Source organism: Orcinus orca, chromosome 19 (genome assembly GCF_937001465.1).
Source record: "Orcinus orca chromosome 19, mOrcOrc1.1, whole genome shotgun sequence".
Taxonomy (NCBI): Eukaryota; Metazoa; Chordata; class Mammalia; order Artiodactyla; family Delphinidae; genus Orcinus; species Orcinus orca.
Genome location: NC_064577.1, coordinates 39,012,651 through 39,030,684, shown reverse-complemented (window position 1 = coordinate 39,030,684; position 18,034 = coordinate 39,012,651). Strand labels below are relative to the sequence as shown.

At 50.8% G+C, this 18,034-nt stretch overlaps 2 protein-coding genes across 4 annotated transcripts in view; one reads left to right on the top strand and one right to left on the bottom strand.

The window, feature by feature from the left end:
- Nucleotides 1–3,838: 3,838 nt before the first annotated feature.
- On the top strand, nucleotides 3,839–8,753 carry HIGD1B (HIG1 hypoxia inducible domain family member 1B). 3 transcript variants are annotated; one of them, XM_033416981.2, is made up of 5 exons: nucleotides 3,839–5,709; nucleotides 6,542–6,692; nucleotides 7,316–7,450; nucleotides 8,091–8,201; nucleotides 8,514–8,753. In XM_033416981.2, exons 2-5 carry the CDS (start codon nucleotides 6,593–6,595, stop codon nucleotides 8,615–8,617), a joined length of 450 nt encoding a protein of 149 aa, XP_033272872.1. In that variant the 5' UTR covers nucleotides 3,839–5,709; nucleotides 6,542–6,592; the 3' UTR covers nucleotides 8,618–8,753. The 3 variants fall into 3 exon arrangements, with proteins under 3 accessions (XP_033272872.1, XP_033272873.1, XP_033272871.1); XM_033416982.2 differs by lacking the exon at nucleotides 3,839–5,709 and adding an exon at nucleotides 5,730–6,464; XM_033416980.2 differs by lacking the exon at nucleotides 3,839–5,709 and having other exon boundaries at nucleotides 5,730–6,692.
- EFTUD2 (elongation factor Tu GTP binding domain containing 2) overlaps nucleotides 8,679–18,034 on the bottom strand; it is a 32,946-nt gene continuing 23,590 nt past the window's right edge. Inside the window, exons 15-28 of the mRNA XM_004285965.4 lie at nucleotides 17,332–17,459; nucleotides 16,237–16,430; nucleotides 15,159–15,270; nucleotides 14,608–14,748; nucleotides 13,860–13,961; nucleotides 12,611–12,693; nucleotides 11,985–12,071; nucleotides 11,644–11,770; nucleotides 11,351–11,438; nucleotides 10,611–10,729; nucleotides 10,378–10,472; nucleotides 9,765–9,918; nucleotides 9,486–9,593; nucleotides 8,679–9,154 (exon numbers count right to left, since the gene is read on the bottom strand). Of these exons, the coding sequence (XP_004286013.1) occupies nucleotides 9,059–9,154; nucleotides 9,486–9,593; nucleotides 9,765–9,918; nucleotides 10,378–10,472; nucleotides 10,611–10,729; nucleotides 11,351–11,438; nucleotides 11,644–11,770; nucleotides 11,985–12,071; nucleotides 12,611–12,693; nucleotides 13,860–13,961; nucleotides 14,608–14,748; nucleotides 15,159–15,270; nucleotides 16,237–16,430; nucleotides 17,332–17,459 (1,634 nt within the window). The 3' untranslated portion in view covers nucleotides 8,679–9,058. The remainder of the gene's footprint in view (nucleotides 9,155–9,485; nucleotides 9,594–9,764; nucleotides 9,919–10,377; nucleotides 10,473–10,610; nucleotides 10,730–11,350; nucleotides 11,439–11,643; nucleotides 11,771–11,984; nucleotides 12,072–12,610; nucleotides 12,694–13,859; nucleotides 13,962–14,607; nucleotides 14,749–15,158; nucleotides 15,271–16,236; nucleotides 16,431–17,331; nucleotides 17,460–18,034) is intronic.

The window sequence follows — 18,034 nt, the reverse complement described above, 5'->3', positions numbered from 1 at the left end:
TAATAGCCAAAAAACTGGGAACTACCCCAAATGCCCATCAACCATAGCAAGGGTAGATAAAATGTTATATGCTGACAATGGTACATTATGCAGCAATGAGAATGAATAATCTACAATTACACGCAGCAAGATAGATGAATCTCACAAGACTTTCCATTTATATAAAGTTCAAAAACAGGCAGAACTAATCCGTGCTGTTAGAAGTAAGGACAGTGGTTATCCTAGGGTAAGGATAGTTATCGGAAGGGAGCCTGAGGGGACTTCTGGGGGCCTGTTCCTGTTCTGTCTTGAGCTGGATGCTGAATACACCATATGCAGGCATCTTTAGTTGCCGCATTTGAGCCATTCTCTTTTTTTTTTTTTTTTTTGAGCCGTTCTCTTTTGATAGTGATAGTACACTTTTCTGTGGCATGTTGACTTCAATAAAAACCTTTAAAATATTTGGTTATATATGTATATATAATATTTATAAACAAATATGTATTGTGTATTATATATAAATAATATATATATTATATATATATATATATATATATATACTCAAATGTTTATTGGGTATTATTTTCCTATAAATTCATGGATGAACCTGCCAGGAAGTGTGGAGTCCTAATCACTGGACTGCTAGGGAATTCTCAAGAGCAACCTTTTAAAGATGCAAATGATGTGCTTCCCTGGTTAAGAGTCTGCCTGTCAATGCAGGGGACACGGGTTCAATCCCTGGTCTGGGAGGATCCCACATGCTGCGGAGCAACTAAGCCCGTGTGCCACAACTGCTGAGCCTGTGCTCTAGAGCCCGTACTCCGTAACAAGAGAAGCCACCACAATGAGAAGCCTGCGCGCAGCAACGAAGACCCAATGCAGCCAATAAATTTAAAAAATAAATAATTAAAAAAAAATAAAATAGAAAAATAAAGATGGAAATGAGACCCAGGGAAGCTAAGTTGTTTTAACTGCAGATAGTTAAAAAAACAGAAATGTAGCCAAAGACTCTGTCTCCTAGTCAGGACTCTTCGTCCGTTCCTCTGTCACCTTGCCAGCTACTGACATCCTTTAATCCAGTTACAGGTGGGGAAGCTGAGGCCAGAAACCTAAGCCAGAGGTCCAGGCATTCACCATGGTCCGGAGCAAACCAGGGCAACTGCTAGAACGTGAGCTCCCTGAAGGCAGGGCCGCTGTGTCGCAGCTCCTTGAACCCAGCCCAGCACACAGTAGGAGCCTGGCAAGTGTATGCAGAGTGCATGAGTGAAGGAAGGCTTGCCATTGCTAACATAAGAAAGGCTACGGGAGGGAAGAAAAAAAGCCTCAAGTTTCAAACAGGGAAATGGGTCTGGTTTCCATCCTCTGGCAGGGAGTGGTAGAGCCGGGTGCTGTGAGAACCATGTCACTTTTTATTCACATGGGGCCCAGGCAGGAAAGAATCAAAACCCAGTTTGAGAACTTGAGAGTCGCCCTGGGGCTCTGTGGTTTGGAAACTGTAGGGTCAACTTGAAGGCTGCAGTGTGTCACTATTTCCATTACACATTTTCCAGGGTCCCCACTTGGCTGGTAAACTCGGAGCAGATTCTTCTGTCCAGGGGGATGGGAGCAGAGGCCCAGAGAGGTAGGATTTGGGAAAGCTCCCGGTTGGCAACAGGAAGCCCTGCTTGCCCCAGACTGGCTGGATTAGAAGTTCTTGATTACTTGTGCTATTGGGCGGGGGGTGTTAGTAGCACAACCCCCTGCCCCCATAATCCCCAGCAGTTTCAGTTAACCTGTGAGACACATTATCCTGCTCCTCCCTGCCACAGGGATGTTGTTTGAAGCAGATTTTTTGGAATAGGTAATGCAAGTAGTATAGAAGGAACAGTAAGATGACTCCCCCCACTGTTTCCCAGAGCCCAGCTAGCTGTTTCTTGTGTAGTTAATGCTGGATTTCAAGTTAAGGTCAATTTACTTGCAAATGAAGGGCAGGTGAAGTATGCTCAGGAATTAAGGGTGGGGAGAAGGGTATGGGAGCTGAAGAGACCTCCTCTGGTACCACCCACAAACAAGGACTTTTGGACACGCTCAGAACACAGTGGGGGGGAGGGATGAATTGGGAGACTGGGACTGACATATATACACTATTGATACTATGTATAAAATAGATAACTAATGAGAACCTACTGTGTAGCACAGGGAACTCTACTCAGTGCTCTCTGGTGACCTAAATGGGAAGGAAATCCAAAAAAGAGGGGATATGTGTATACTTATAGCTGATTCACTTTGCTGTACAGTAGAAACTAACACAACATTGTAAAGCAACCATACACCAATAAAAATTAAAAAAAAACAAAACCCAGTGCGCTGGCTCAGGACCTACCCTGCCTTGGTGAGAGGCAGTGCGGTGGGTGTGCAGTCCTCGAGTGTCTGGAAGCCCTGGGTTTAGAGGTCTGCTCTGCCCAGCTGTGTGCTTTCATTTATGTGTATTTCGACCCCAGGCCCTTGGCAGTGAGAGCACGGAGTCCTAACCACTGGACCACCAGGGAATTCCCTGTAGTGGTTATCATTATTGGCTGGGTAGTGCAGCCATTTACCTGCTGTGTGATATGGCTGTTACTTAACCTCTCTCAGCCTCGGTTTCCTCATCTATAAAATGGGGATAATGATATCTACCAGTTGGGGCTGTTGTGAAGATTAAATATATGAAGTACCCTAAATCTTGTAGGCTCTCAAGACATTAGTTCCCTCCCATAGTGCACTTTGGGTAATTTGGGTATTCAAAAGCACCCAACGCAAGAACTTCAGCAAAACATTTCAACTCCTCTGGAGCAACCATTTGTTAGTACAGGGGTCTATACTGGTGTCTTCTGCAGCTCAAAGTTATTCCTTCACAAGACATGATTCTGTGTCAGCATCGCTACAGTCTGATTCAGCCTTCCAAATTGCTATTATTATCCACACCTCTTAGAATCTTTAAAAATATGTGAGCAGTCCCTCCAGAATGATTAGTGGGTACCAAAGGCACTGTCCTGGCCCAAGCCTGTGGCTCTTGAGGCTGTCCTTGGACAAATACTGCGAGGTCCTTGGAACCCAGTGCCTGTTTTTAGAAGGAGAGGGGGTGTCCCACCCTCCCCACCCCAGGCACCCTCTAGAGGCTGCCTCAGCCTAGCCACATCATCTGGAAACTTCCACTGCCTCTGCCTGTTCCTGCTACCCCCTCTTTGCCCCTCAAGTCCCCCAGATACTACTATATGGCCCAATGTTTTCTCCCCTGTGATTACCCCAGCCCTTCAGCCTGGGTCCTTCCCATTCCAACCCCAACTCAGAGCATCCTCTGTTCCTTGTCCAGTTCATTCATCATCATCCCCTCACTCACAGCACTCCTTAGCTCAAGGCAAAAGCTGCACGTCCCTCACCTCCCCCCTCTTGTCACTCAGCTCCCTCAGGCTATATATAGCACAGCTGTGTCTTAGATTGTGTACAGCCTCAAGTCCAAGTCCCCCTCCCCTCCCCATTCCCTTCCCCCCACACAATAAGGAGAACAAGCCTGAAGCTTCCAGTTAGGCAGGGAAGCCCCTCCAACAAGGAGGAGGTGGGGTTGGAGAGGAGAGTGTGCTGAATTCAGGACCACCCAGAACATGGGAACCTTCCCATCTGTTGTCAGGGACTTTCCACTTCTCCCCCAGCCTGTTACCCATCCCTGCCACTTGCTCATTCTGGAGGAAGAGAAGCAGGCAGTGTGCAGGGGAATTCTAACAATCATCTTATTTAACCCTTACAACGATCCTATAGGTAGATGCTACCTCCATTTTACAGATGATGACACACACTCAAAAGAGGTTGAGTGGCGTAAGTCCAAGTATTCAGAGAGTGGTTGGTCAAGCAGCTGACCCCCCGTCTGACTCTGGCCTGCACTCTGGATCCATTAAGTCTGTCTGCATCATTCAGTTAGACCCCTCTAATAGAATTTCTATTAGTGTGACCTGATCTGGAAGAGGTTTATTAAGCAAATTACTAATGTAGAAAGGCTTAAATCAAAGTAATTATTAAAGACTTGGCATATTAAACAAAAGTGTTATCATAATTTTATCTTATCTGTTTACTAAAACAGGACTCTACAGAAATCTAGTCCTTGAAGTTTCAATTACTGTGTGTTCTCAGAGGTCCTTGAACTAAAAAGCAATTTTGTTTCTTCTATTTAAAGACTTTCCCCCCACTTTACAGTCATTCTCCTGTTAGTCCAGAGTAGTGAGCTTTGACTTTAGGAATGGTTAGAAATCTGGTCCTTTTTTCCGTCACTTTCTGTGACCTTGAGCAAGATGTTTAACTCAAGCCTCAGTTTTTCGTCTTTGAAATAGGAATAAAAATAATAGTACCTACCCCGTACCTAATAGAGTAATAGTTGTGAGTAATAGTTAAATAAAATAACCTACTTAAAGCAATTAGCACATTTCTAGGCTCACAGGTGCTCAGAAGATCAAAGCAACTATTATTTTCTTGGTTCTGGGCTGAGGTGCTGTGGGAGCATCGACATCATCTCAACGGGCAGAGGTTGGGCTTCGCTCTCCATAGCTTGGCCTCCATCCTCTAAAGGGCTTGGAGTCGGTCCTGATTCTTGCACTGTCTCATCCAGACATTTCCCTCCTCCCACTTGTGGCCTAGAGCATTGATCTCTGGAGAATTCAGGCCACTGCTGGGACCAGGAGAGGCAGCACAGGAGTGTGTGTGAATGACTGGGAGGAGAGTTCCCATGGACGCTGGGGATATGCGGAGGCCCTGGGGAGATGTTGTGACCCTGGGTCTCTCCCTGAAGCAGTGAGGGCTCGGGAGAGAAAAGAAAGACATCAGCTGCTGGACACATTTCCAGTGCTGAAAAGCCCCTTTAGGACAGACACACGGGCTAGGAGAGGAACAAAGGCATGGGATGGAGTGGGACTCTCCACAGTGCATCCGATCTTTCTCCATTTCTTAGCAAGAAGCTATTTTGGAGCCAGCCAGACGTAGGTTCAGATCGTGACACTGCCATTTACTAGCTGTGTACTCGTGGATAATTCATTTAGCCTCTCAGAAGCTCAGTTCCTGGTCTATGAACAAGCTGCTACTTACTGTGTAGAATAGTGGAAAGGTCTGAAATATAAATACTTGAAATAGAATAGGTGCTAATGCCGGTCATTGTCATCTCTGTATCCTGAGTGAGCATCACCCCGCAGGCAGTATGAAGGGGTCTGGAGATGTGAGGGAAGTCCCAGTTGTTTCAAACTCCTGGACGAATCTCTTTGGCCCAGAAAACATCCTTGGAGGGATCAAGACCAAGACCAGACAGCCCGTCTCTCACAATTAAGGCACAATTAAGGCAGTACAACTTGCGGGAGAACCCAGGATCTCTACCCATCCTTGCCTCTATATTCCCATCTCAGTTCTCCAAATCAAGTCCATCTCTGATCCAGCCACTTATGTCCAGAGGAATGAAAAGACTGAATTGAGGTAAGGGCTCCCCTCCATCTGATCTTTCATTACTTTCCAGTGCTTGGAGCTCCAGCCTGGAACTCAGCAGATGGGGGGTTAAGATTGATGCCCTGTCCTATCTCCTCCCCTCTCCATTCCTGACTTCAAAGTCTCCATAAAGCCAGACACTGCTTCCCTGCCCCCATAGTTGCAGCTCCATCATCAGCTCTTGGCCGATTCAAAACAGCAGACGCTGAGCCCTGGCTGGGCTGCTTGCACTCCACTTTCTAGCCGTCTCCTAGGGTAAGCACCGGCATGCTGAGGACCTGTGGGGCCAGCAGTCTTTGCTCCTCCAGGAGAGGAGAGGCAACTAGGAATAGAAGTCTCCTCAAGCAGGGACTTTGTCTCGTGGTTAGACTTAGAAGGCAACCGGCAGGCAGAACCCCTGGTCTAAGGACCAGGACTCTGGGACTCCATCTAGTTTTTGATCAGAGCAGACATTTACAGGGTTAGCAATTAGAGCCATAGGGGTTCCAGCACAGGGATAAGGCAGGGGGTTGGTACCTGCAAAGAACCTGTCAAGAGATGGACTTAGAGACAGGGGAACGGCTCAGGGACCAGAATTTGTTCCATTAGCCTTAACATCCAAAATCTACACAAAAAATTATACACAGATCCATGCCTAATCGTTTCAATCTCTGGCTCTGGTGATTCGGTAACCGGTGCTGTAACACTGGGATGGCTCTGGCTGCCTGGGGCCAGATCTTCCTCTGCAGCTCCATCAGGGACAACCATCACAGACTCAAGGCCAGTGGGGGACCCAAGGTTAAAGGCCTGTTCCTCCCACCCTCATCTGTGGATTTTTCCAGCTGCTTTTCTTGGCCCAAGGATCACACCCGTAGGGACACAGATGGTAGAGGGGGAGGCAGAGAAAACAGTGAAGCTGGAATGATCTGGACAAGAGGCAGATGTTGGGAGGAAGAGACCGAGAAATGGCTCCAGCCGTCTGAGACAGGACACCCAGGACATCTTTTTAAGTAGTGTCTGTGTTGGGCATGGTAAGAGAGGTCTCAGCAGTCCACTTCTTCCCTCCCACCGTTGACTGGGAATTGGAGTTCTTCCTGCCTCCTTCTAGGACTGGTTTGAAGCCTAGGAGTCCCAGCTGCTAACATCTGGGGGCAGGATCATGTCTGCTAACAAAGGCTGGTGGGCACCACCTGAGGGTGAGGACAGCATGTCTGAGAAGTTCCTGAGGAAGACCAGGGAGTCTCTGCTGGTGCCTATAGGTGAGTGGGAGACGAAGGAATGGGAGGCGAAGAGGGGGCCTTCTCTCAGAGAGCATGTCTCCTAGTCTTTTCAAAGAATGAAGCACAGAACTCAAGTGGTCCTACCCATCAAATAATCAACAGCTAGAAGAGAAGTGAGCCAACAGCAAAGGTGCTGAGGGACTAAGGGACACATCCTGACGATGAAACGGAGTCTGGATGGCTGGATGGCCGGAGGTGGCAGCCAACCAAGTGCATGGGATACCAACACCAGCCTCAGGATGGGCAGAGCAGTTTGGGGTCCCCCAGGGCTCCCTTCCCCCTGGCCCTCGGAGGTTAGAACAGCCGTGGGGGCCAGCAGCAGTTGGAGAAGAGCTAAGGGGGATGGGAGAGTCATGATGATGGGCTGTTTGTACAGGGAGGAGGGGAGTCATTGGAGGGAAGCACTTTGTAAATATCTTCGAGAAGAAACAACTCAATGTTCTAATGATAGCTTCTCCTCACCCCACTGCCAGCCCCAAAGCAGCAGCAGGAAGGCAGCTGATTATCCAGGTGCCCAGCCTGCCTAGTGAGGTGTCTCTTCACCAGGAGAGCGACGTACTTGGTGACTGAGGTCCAAGGGGTCACGTTCTCTGCCTACGTAGGCTTAGGAGGCTGCGTGGTGGTGGCAGCATACAGGATTTACTGGCTGAAGCCTCGTGGTTCCACCAAGATGTCCACACACCTGATTCACACCCGAGTGGCAGCACAGGCCTGTGCTGTGGGTGTGATCATGCTGGGTAAGTAGCTGGTGGGGTCATGGGAGAATGAGGGCAAAACTGATTAGGCAAAATGTGGCTGTGAGTCCTGACGGTTAAGGGACCATGAGTTCAGTCCCTGTTCCCTAGACCAGGCTCCACAGCAAGTCCTTGGTGAGGCCCTCATACCGAGACAGTTTCAGGGTTCCCTGTTTAATTTCCTGTGTTCCAGGGGAAGATGCACAGTCTGTTCTGTGAGTTTGTCCTAGAAATGAGAAAAACCATGCAGCAGAACCTGTGCTGAATTTCTTTTCCTCTGTGGATCAAAAGGCAGACAGCTGCTTACTAGCTGTGCGACAGTGGACAAATCTCTCTCACAGTTTCCCCACGTGCGACATGATGATACACCCCAGCTTGCCTCCCTCATGTACTGCCGTGAGGTTTCTCAGACAGATAATATACGTGAAAGTACTCTGTCAAGTGTTCAATGGGGTGTTTCCCAGGCTGTGCAGCCAGGTGTTTGTAGCAGCTGTTGTGACCTAAGGCGGAAAATAAGCAGCAAAGCTGGACTCTCAAGGGGACAGCTAGTGTTGGACCCCCAGGACTCTGGGACACCTGAGAGAGCCAGAGGATGGGTGGAGGGTGCGATGTCAGGGGGCCTTTTCCCTTCTCCCTCACACAGGTGCTGTGTACACGATGTACAGAGACTACGTCAAGAGAACCGCGCAGGATACTGGGGGGAAGTGGGACTCCTACAGGCCTGGGGCAGTCAGACCTCTTCGATCAACCCCTGGTATGCACCTAATAAAGGAGTTTGAGGCAAATCAAGTCTCTTCTTCACGTAGACGAGAGCAGAGTAAGGGACTGGTAGTGGCTGGTAGGAGGACTTAGAGCCAAGGGCTGGAAATCGGAGTTCTGGCACCAGCTCCAGGGCAAGGAGAATCCTCAGGGCCAGGGGAGGAGGTGCAGCCCTCTGATCCCAGAGACCCACAACTCCCAAGCCCCCTCAGGCGCCATCCACCAGGAATGGGAGCTGGGGACAGTAACGAGGCCCCAGTGCTCATGGGAACACTGAGTGAAGAGGCAGGCGTTCCTCCCCCCACAGGCCGCCTCCCTGGGGACCAGGCAGGAAGAAGGCTGCAGCTGGGAGCAGAGTCAGTGCGGCCTCGTGGGAGACAACACAGATCCAGAACCCAAGTGCCAGGATGAGCCTGTGCTGGAGGGAAGGGGGCGGAGCGGTGGGGATGAAAAGAACGGAGCAAGGCAGAGGTCAGAATGTTCTGTTCATTTATAAACCATGTCTAAGGTCAAACTGTTATACAAAAAAAATAAAATAAAATAAAAATCCACGGAAATCCTGAGGACAGGGCCCCCTTGGGCTTCAACACTTCCATCCCCTTCTCGTTCCCTGGGCCCAAGCTCCTCTCTGTTCTCTGGGAATGGAGCCAGGCAGAGGCCACAGGAGGAACCAGGAAGCCAAATGCTCCTCCGTCTGGGTAGGAGGCTTGGAGGCTCTGGGCTTGTTAAGGGCGGCCACAGCAGTCCCAGACACGCTCTGACAGCACGGAGTCCGAGCCCCACCAGGTCCTAGCTCCAAAGTCCAGGATGCAGCCCCGTGCAGGCAGTAGGAGCCGCCAGGTGTCCGGGCGCTCACATGGGGTAATTGAGCACAACATCCTGCTTGGCGAGCTCCAGCAACATAGGATCATCGAAGAACTTGCTGATGCTGACGTCTTCACTCAGGCCCTGCAGAGTGGGGCAAATGCAAGGATGAGCCCTGCGTGACCGAGCCGTGCCTGAGTGCGGGGAGCGGGTGGGGGCCAAGTGTCGGCTGAGCTGCTTTGGGAGCCCTGCCTCTAGGGTACTGTCCCAGGGCAGGGGAAGGCGCTCCCTTCCCAGGCACGCGGCCCCGGGTCTGATTGCCTGAAGCCTATACAGATCGTGACTCTCCACGCTGTGCTGTGAAATGCTTTCAGTCTTTGGGAGAAGGCTCCAAAAGCAAGAAATGAAGAGAGATCCAACTCCTGGCAAGACCCTTGTGGGTGGAGGGAAGGCCGTGGGTCTGAGGGACACGTACCTTCCTACGACGGGTTTTGATCATGAATTCTCGGGCCAGGTGGGGCGCTGGCTGCGGCTCCAAGGGACGGATGACAATGCTCTTGTCCAGAGGATCACCGGGTACAATCTGAAAGGCAGAGTGGTTTCATGAGATGGTCCAGGCCGACCTCCCAGAGCATCCGGCCTAGAAGCAGGGCCCTCATCTAGGATGCTGGCGATCCCCCTTGGGGCCTGGAGAGGAACAGGTCAGAGGGGATGGCCCTGCAGAGGTGGGGACCAGCCTGCGTTGTTTCCTTACCTGCCAATGGTGGAAGACAGACAAGGAAAAGGCCTGCCCCTGCGTGTGAGTCCGCAGATCGGTCTCAAAGCCAAAAGAGTCGATGGCGGGGATGAAAGCTTTGATGGTGTAGAGAGGGGAGCCTGGGATGGGTGCATCCTGAGTCACATGCCCCCTGAGACAGAAAAACAAAGGCTGAGTCCCTAGTCCTGAAGAGGCCAAAAGCAGAGTAGTGTACCCCCAAATGTTGACCATCAAAGAAAGAATAGCCACAAGTGCACTACGGAGGGCAGAAACGGCTCTTGGCATAGTTCCCTGTGGAAGTCAAAGGGGCAGCAACCTCTGGGCAACAGCGCAACACTGACGAGACAAGGACCTGTAGACATTCCCACCACTGACACACCCAAGGAATACTTGCCGCAGGAGCTCTCTGAGGGGGGAGCCCAAGGAGAAATCTCAAATTATAATCTGTGGTAAGGCTGGGGATTGCCTCATTCCTTCCCTACTTCCTTCTAAAAACCTTGGTTTCAGAAGTAGAGAGTGTGGGGTCCAGTCCCTTCTCCTCCACAGCGAGGTTCCCTCTTGCTGGGCGGCTTGCTCGCTGCCCCCTCCCTTACGTGCCTGGGCGGCTCACCTGCGCCTGGCCAGGACAGTATAAACAGCAGAAACACAATCTGCGGGGGCCTGGACCTCTACGAAGTAGTAGGGCTCCATCAGACGAGGGGTGGCCTGCAAGAGAGCCAGAAGGAAGGGTTCCTCAGCTTGGGGAAGGCTGAGGACCAAGAACCCGGGTAAAGAGAAGGCTGGGGGACAGTAGCCTCGAGGCCCCACTTAATGCCCTGCGGCAGGACAGCCCTACTCGCTCACCATGAGGAAGGCAGAGTAGACAACTCTTCTGGCCGTGGGGATGATTTGGCCCCCGCCCCGGTGCAGGGGCTCCTGGGCAACGACTGCATCCAGGATCTTAAACTTGACATTTCGAATCACTGGAAAGGAGAAGGGGGAGCTGACCGCTGAGTGGTTCTGGTGCTAGTCAAGGGCGCACGGGCAGAGCAGCAGGGAGCCTCCTGCAGCACTGCAGCTATCTTGTAGCCATGAAAGATATGGTACAGACTCAGCCTGCAGATGCGCGTTCTAATAGCATATGCGGAGGTGTGAAGGTAAGCATATGTTCTCAGAGTTGGTTTCAGGCCACGTTCAGACAGCATAACGTTTCCCTAGAAGTTTATGTGTTTCTTTTCCAGATATTTAATTATTTTGGGATGTAGAATAAGTTCTAGGAATTGCACATTTGTCCCTACTAAGTCCAGTCCTGGTCTATAAACCACTCCAATCCCATCCCCCCGATACCCTTCCTGAAACACATTCCAGAAATGAGGAGCAAATGTCATTCTAGACGTGACTTCCATTTCTAAGATGTACCAAGCAGTAGCACCAGAATAGGGAAGGAGAAGGGAGGAAGCTGGCCCAGGACGTGGGAAGGCCCTGTGGGCCCCAAGCTGCTTCTTCTGCTGGGTCCCAAAGATGAGCCCATCCCACCTCATACACCCAGATGCAAGGACCCTAGAGGCCTGGGGTGGCAAAGGCAGAGGCGCTGGTGGACTTACACTCATCACAGAGGGGCCCCTCCCTGGTTCCCCACTGGAAACCTTGAACGATGCTGTCCTTCACCGAGCCGAGAAGAGCCTTGTCCACCTGCACAAAACATGAGGGCCCCTTAGTAGTGACCCCGGCAACAGCCGAAGAGTTTAGAGGGAGAAGGAGGTAGGTACACCAGTAAAAGAATACTCTTCTTCACCAGAAGATACAAAATACTTTCGGGAAAACTAAGAACACTTTGTAGTTTCTTCCACTCAAGAGCTAAGAGAAGGCCACAGGGCTTCCCTTAGTTCTTCTGTACCTCAGAGGGCAGGGTATCATCCACCAGGATGTTGGGGCCGGTGGCATCGGGGCCGAAAGCCCAGATGGAACGGGCAGCCAGCAGATCCCAATCGTACTTGGTCTGGAAGAACTCTCCCAGCTTCTTCCTGGGGGAGGAGGAGAAAATGGTCATGTCAGACAGCTCTGTGCTTGCCTGTTCCTGAGGCCACAGATCCTGCTTTTCTGGATGACAGTCGCCTCAGCCTACCTACACTGTGCCAGGACAGTGGAGACAAAATCAATTCCTAGAGGGAGGGATGTGTCGTGCTAGAGACTCATCAGGTAAGCTGTTCGGCCCTGGGATCAGAGCCACACTCTCACCTGTTCCACGTGATCTGGACCACCTCGTTCTCTATGTCCTCAGCGAGCCCCTTCTCAAGAGGCTCGGCAATCATGGTGATCTTGTTCCTGGTCAGAAAGGAAATGGGTAATGAGGAGGGTCAGCAGGTTGACCCTCTAGTCAGAAAGGAAGTGGGTTCTGAGCAGGGTCAGAAGGGTTGTTCCTAAGAAAGGGTGACACAGGGAAGAGCTAAGGCAGTGACATCAGTGAAAGCCACAGGAGCAGAGTAGAGCAAAAAGGGCTCATCTTCTTACATTTGAATCTATCACTCTTTAAAAAAGTAAAATTTGGGGCATTTTTTAAAAAAGCTTTAAACAGTGTTAGTTATTAAACGGTGAAACAGTAGAGTTGCTGCTAGGGCAAATTTTAAGGTGGTCATGTTATACAGAGAGAAAAAGTGGCAATTATGAAACCACTGGGAGTAGCTAAGGCAAAGAATTCCACAGCATCATGTCCAAAGGCATAATGAGAGGGCTGGGGTAAAGCTCAGGTATCCTAAGCACCCTCATCCCTAGACCTAGGGGCCTCTATTGGTGACTGGGGTAGAGCTGGGGGCAGGGGAAAGCGACCCCTGTGAGTCCCAGGGTCACTATGACCCCCAGCTTACTTCTTATTGGGAGTTTCAGCAAAGCACTTGAGGGAGGATGTTTCCACGACCGTCTCACAAAACGTGACAACGGGGTCAGCCACCTGAGAAACAAAGTAAACTGTTAGGCAAGGTCTAACTGTTGGAAGGACAACCTTCTGCCAGAGGGGATTCCAAGGTTCCCCTGACGCTACCTCTGCAAGAACCCCTGTCTTTTTTTTTTGCGGTACGCGGGCCTCTCACTGCTGTGGCCTCTCCCGTTGCGGAACACAGGCTCCGGACGCGCAGGCTCAGCGGCCATGGCTCACAGGCACAGCCGCTCCGCGGCATGTGGGATCCCCCTGGACTGGGGCACAAAGCTGTGTCCCCTGCATCGGCAGGCGGACTCTCAACCACTACGCCACCAGGGAAGCCCAGAGAACCCCTGTCTTAATCAGTGTTAGTGACAAGTACCATAGCAGCCTGAGGCTAAAAGTCTGCACCTAAACTAAGAAGCCTGGAAAACTTAGTGTAGCGCACAATTTATATTCCTGAGCCAAGAGTAAGTGGAGATCAGCTTAAGGCCTAAATTATAGTCTCCCAAGGTATCTTCCAACAACCATATAGCCGTCCCACCGGCTCCCACAGAGCTCTGCCTCGACAGACTGACTGGCGAGCGCCTGTTCCATCCTCAGCCCACGACCTCGGGGCAGCACAGCTCCTCCCAGAAGCCCCCCCACGGCCTACTCCCGGAAAAACGCAGCGTCTTCTACAGCACCAGCCCTGGGCTAAGAGGGGCACTTGAGGGCACTCACTCCCATGACCACCACCCATGGCCCTGGAGAAAATGCGTCTGTCCACTGAGACCAAGGCTGTGCGACAGGCAGTTTAACTGAGGGGCTACATTAAGACCTCACCACAAGTCCAGAAGAGCCAGTCCCCACGCTCTCCTCGAAACCATCCACTCTGGGCCCTAATCCCCACAGATGGCTTAGCTGTGCAACCGTTTTCTTAACAAAAGATCAAGAATAACTTTGGCTTGGGAGGCTTGACTCTGAACGTTTGACACTGAGAATAATCCCCACCGAAGGAGGCAAACCGGATTTCCAATCCTTCCCACACAGGGAGCAACAGGTCATGCTTTTCCCACGCAGATCTCCTCCCCTGGACCACCCTGCTCCCCTTGGGCCTTCCTGGGGACTCAAGGGTTTGGCTGCTTGTAAAATCAGCCTGGAGCTGTGAGCCAAGCTCCTGGCCAAGCAGGCGCCAAAGAAAGGAGCGGCTGCTTTACCTTGATGTCTATCTCCGAGTACATCTTCCGCAAATCGTGCATCACACAGTCCAGGTAGAGCTCCCCAGTACCCAGGATCACGTGCTCACCAGATTCTTCCACCTGAAACACAAGGACCCTGGTGGTCACAGCCTGGACTCTCTTGTGGCAGCAACACAGACAGAGACAGCATCAAGGCTAGAACCCAGAAGGAGGTGCCCAAGCCCACTATCAGAAAAGCCACTGGTCAGTGTTGGTTCCAGCCTCTTCAGGAAGGATCAGTGGGGAGCAGTGACCTATGAGTCAGTCCTCAAGACACCCGGACCACCGAGCACAGTGCTACTGGGTGTGAGGTCACGGACTGAATTAACATCTTAGCCATTTAGGGAAAACCCTGCTCTGTCTGTGGATATAAGCTGACCCTGTAGCCCTGGCCAACTCCTCAGAAAGCTATGCTGGCAGGCTCAGAGTGACTCACTTTTCCCTGTGTGTTTTCTGGAAAATCAATTCAAAGTGCTTTCCAGGAATCACCTTTCCTATCTAAAGACGCTTGTGTAAGATGCACACACACGTGCATACAGGCCCATACACACAAACAGGGGTCTTGTACTGCCTTCAGATGACAACAGACAGGGATCAGTCCCTGATGTAGGCTGCTGGAAGCAGCAGATCAGAGCCACCCGATGGACAGGAAGCAGAGTGCGGCACAAGCAAAGACCCCTCAGCCTGGGCACACAGGGCTCGGCAGCAACTGCTGCCTCGGGCCTACCTTGGTGGTGAGGGACGGATAGCTCTTGTTGACCTTGCGGAGGCCGTCCAGCATCTTGGGCAGCTCAGAGGGGTTGACCGGCTCCACAGCAATCTTGATAACAGATGTGGTGTTGAACTTCAAGGGCCGGAAAATCTGAGCCTGAGACCCAAAATGCAGAGCAGTGAGGACACCTGCCCTGAGCAGGCACAGACAGTGCAGAGGTCAGGGAGAAGCTGAGGACCTGCTGGGGAGCGGACTATCCCCCCCACCTGGAGCCAGGGCGCTGCTTGGAGGCAACCTGAAGGGCCATTTATTCCCACATATGTTGGCAGAACAAAAAGAGGAGGGAAAGAATAAAAGGATCCCTTCTAATTCCTAGCATTCAGTACAAGGAGAATCCAGCAGGGTCAGATCTGGAAGGCTGAGCCCATGCTGAGGCCTGGCAGCAGGAAGCAGCAGTGACTCCGGGTTCATCCCCTGCGTGTTCTGCTGCTTGTTGCTCACGTGTGCTGCGGCTCCTTGTCACCCTCTAGCTTAAGCCAATCTAGCTGCCTCTTCCAAAACTCTACCTCCTCATTGCCTCGGGGTTCAGTTATGGTCGCGGTCTTCACAATTGGTTGATCGACACCTTCAATCAGAACCCAGTTGCCAGCAGGAACACGGTTCACTTCGATGTGGTACCTGGAGCAACATCCAATAAGCAGCAATGGAACTTGGGCAGAGTATTCCAGAGTAGTTATTCATTCCATAAAAATTTACTGAGCACCCGCTCTGTGCCAGGCACTGAGCCAGGAGCAGGGTGAGCAAAACAGATACATTCTAGCACGGGAGGGATGTGATAAACAATCAATCATATGGCCACACATATATGTGGTTACAAACTGATGCACGCCATGAAAGAAAAATGCAAGGTATAACATGAGGACAGAACAGGCAAATCTAATTCCAGTTAGATGTTGGTAGTAAGCAAACCACTGCCCAAGGGGTAGAATGTAAGGAGTTGCCAAAAGCACCACAGAAGATACTGCAGCTCTCCTAGCTCTTCAATTTTCTTCTGCCTTCTAGAGAATGGGGTGAACTTGGGGGGAAAAGGGGCTGTTGGCAAGGTGCAGCAGCCACCCCAGGAACAGGACAGCCTCGGTTCGGCTTTCTAGCTAAAACGCCAAACTGAGGAACTGACAAGCAGCCCAGACACGCAAGCGAAGTTTAATTCTGCAGACTGGGATGCTACAAGGGATCCAGCAAAGTCTTTATCTTAGTCAAAAAATAGTCAGTGGAGTTTGGGAAATAATTTCTTTGGGAGAAACATAAAGGTTATGATTTAAAGAACACAGAAGAGGAAGACAAGATTAAGATGAGTGAACATGGAAATCCTGCTACAAGTTTATACAAACCATCCAAAAGGCAAAGGCAGGGCTCTTGGCATTATCTCAACAGTAGCTGCCTTGTGACCCTAGCAACCTTGGACAGTAAGAACCAGAAGTCAACAGATCTGCTGAAGGAGTGTCCATCTTACCCCCATCATAGGGGGGTAAGATAGGGCCAGGCAGCTACTGTGTTTCCAAGGAGGACCACCCCTTTCAGCTCGCTGGGGCAGTTCCAGTGCAGAGGCCCAGGCATGCCCCTAGGGGCCCTGGTTGGCAGTACCTGGCCACGGAGATCCAAAGGCGGCCCACGGTGCATATCTGGGAGTCTTCCTCATCCTCCAGGGTGTAGTTCTCTCCCAGGACCTTCACAGGCTGCCCAGCATGGATGGTGCCACTTAGCACCCGGCCGAAGGCATGAAACTGAACCCCATCGTCTGTGCTGTACATCTTGGTAGTGTGGCACATCAGGGGACCCTGGAGGTGGGGACAGGGTGCAGCCTCAACCACATAGACTCTCTGCGTAAGCACCACTGGCTCCACCTTCCTTGTTAGCAATGACGTGAGCTCCACGAGAAGGCAGCCCAGACCGAGAAGAAGATGTGGCAATCTCCTGGGAAAATTCCAACCAAGGCCCACCCCTGCTTAGTTAATAGATGTCACAGGCATAGCAAAATAAATCTTCCTTTTTCTTGGGGGGGATGAGGGCACTGGGAAAGAGAAGCAGGTTTAGGATGGTAGAATGGCACTTTTAACTTGCAAGATTATAAAACTAAATTGCCCCAAATTTCCTCCAAAGAAGTAACTCACAATTCTCGACTGGCTGTAACGTTTATGCCAAGAAACTAGATTGCCTAAGGAATGACTAGGAAAGGTTTTTTTAAAAGCCAGGACTGGGACTTTCCTGGTGGTCCAGTGGTTAAGACGCCACACTTCCACTTCACGGGGCACGGGTTCGATCCCTGGTCAGGGAACTAAGATCCCGTGTGCTGTGTGGCAATCAATCAATCAAAAATTAAAAGCCAGGACTGACAAGATCAGTTATCATTCGTTGAATCTTTACTACCTGTCAGGCACCACGCTAAACACAACCGTGACACTTGCTTAATCTTACTTACTTCTCATAACTACCACATACAAATTATTATCATCTCTTTATAGACCAAGACCCTTAGACTCAGAAAGCCTAAACAGTGTTCTCAAGATCACACCAGCATTAGTGGTAACATCGGGCTTTGAATTCAGGTCATTCTGACTACGCCCATTGGGAAGGCCATGTAAGGATGGAAAAGAGGGCATTACTCCTGTGACTGGAAAAGAGTATTCCCCATACAGTAGGGGACGGAAATCAGAGAACCGGGGGGCCACGTTCCCTTACATCAGGGTCACAGTCGCTCATGGCCTCCCCGAGGTCGGAATCCACACCTCCGGTGTAGGTGTGCTCGATCTTGGGCTTGGCGCCCACCTTTGGAGAGGGGATATGCTGCACACACATGTCCACAAAGCCTGTGGAGGGAGAAGAGAAAGCCATTACTATACACTCTCATGGGGGAAGGAAGTGGGGAGTTCTGATCCACTCATGATGGTCAGAAAACTAACAGTGAAGGGACTGCTTTTCAGCTCTAAAAGCTATGGTCCTATGATTCTAGGCAGAAGTGATACCCTGTTTCCTGGGCATATGCTGCTAAGAGATTTGGAATCACACTGATGCCAGGGAAGAGCAAGAAGCAGGTCTAAGGAGTTCCTTGGAACTCAGGTGACAAAAACTTCAGCCAATAAGCCACACAAGAGAGAACCTGCATTGGCACCTTGGGGTGCCTAGCATGTCTGCTTTTAGTTGGGGTCTCCTATGTCAGAATGATGACCAGGCCAGAATGAACCATTAAAATCACGCGCTTTAGGGATTCAGATACCTAATTCCTACCAGACTCGGAATCAAGAGGTTGCTGAGAGGGCCCTTAGCCATCACCTTTCCCACCTCCCTTATTTTACAGATGAGAAATTAGAGTGACAAAAGGATTGAGTGGCTGGCCCGGGATCACCCCATGGGACAGGGCCAGAGTAGGATTAAGACTCAGGTC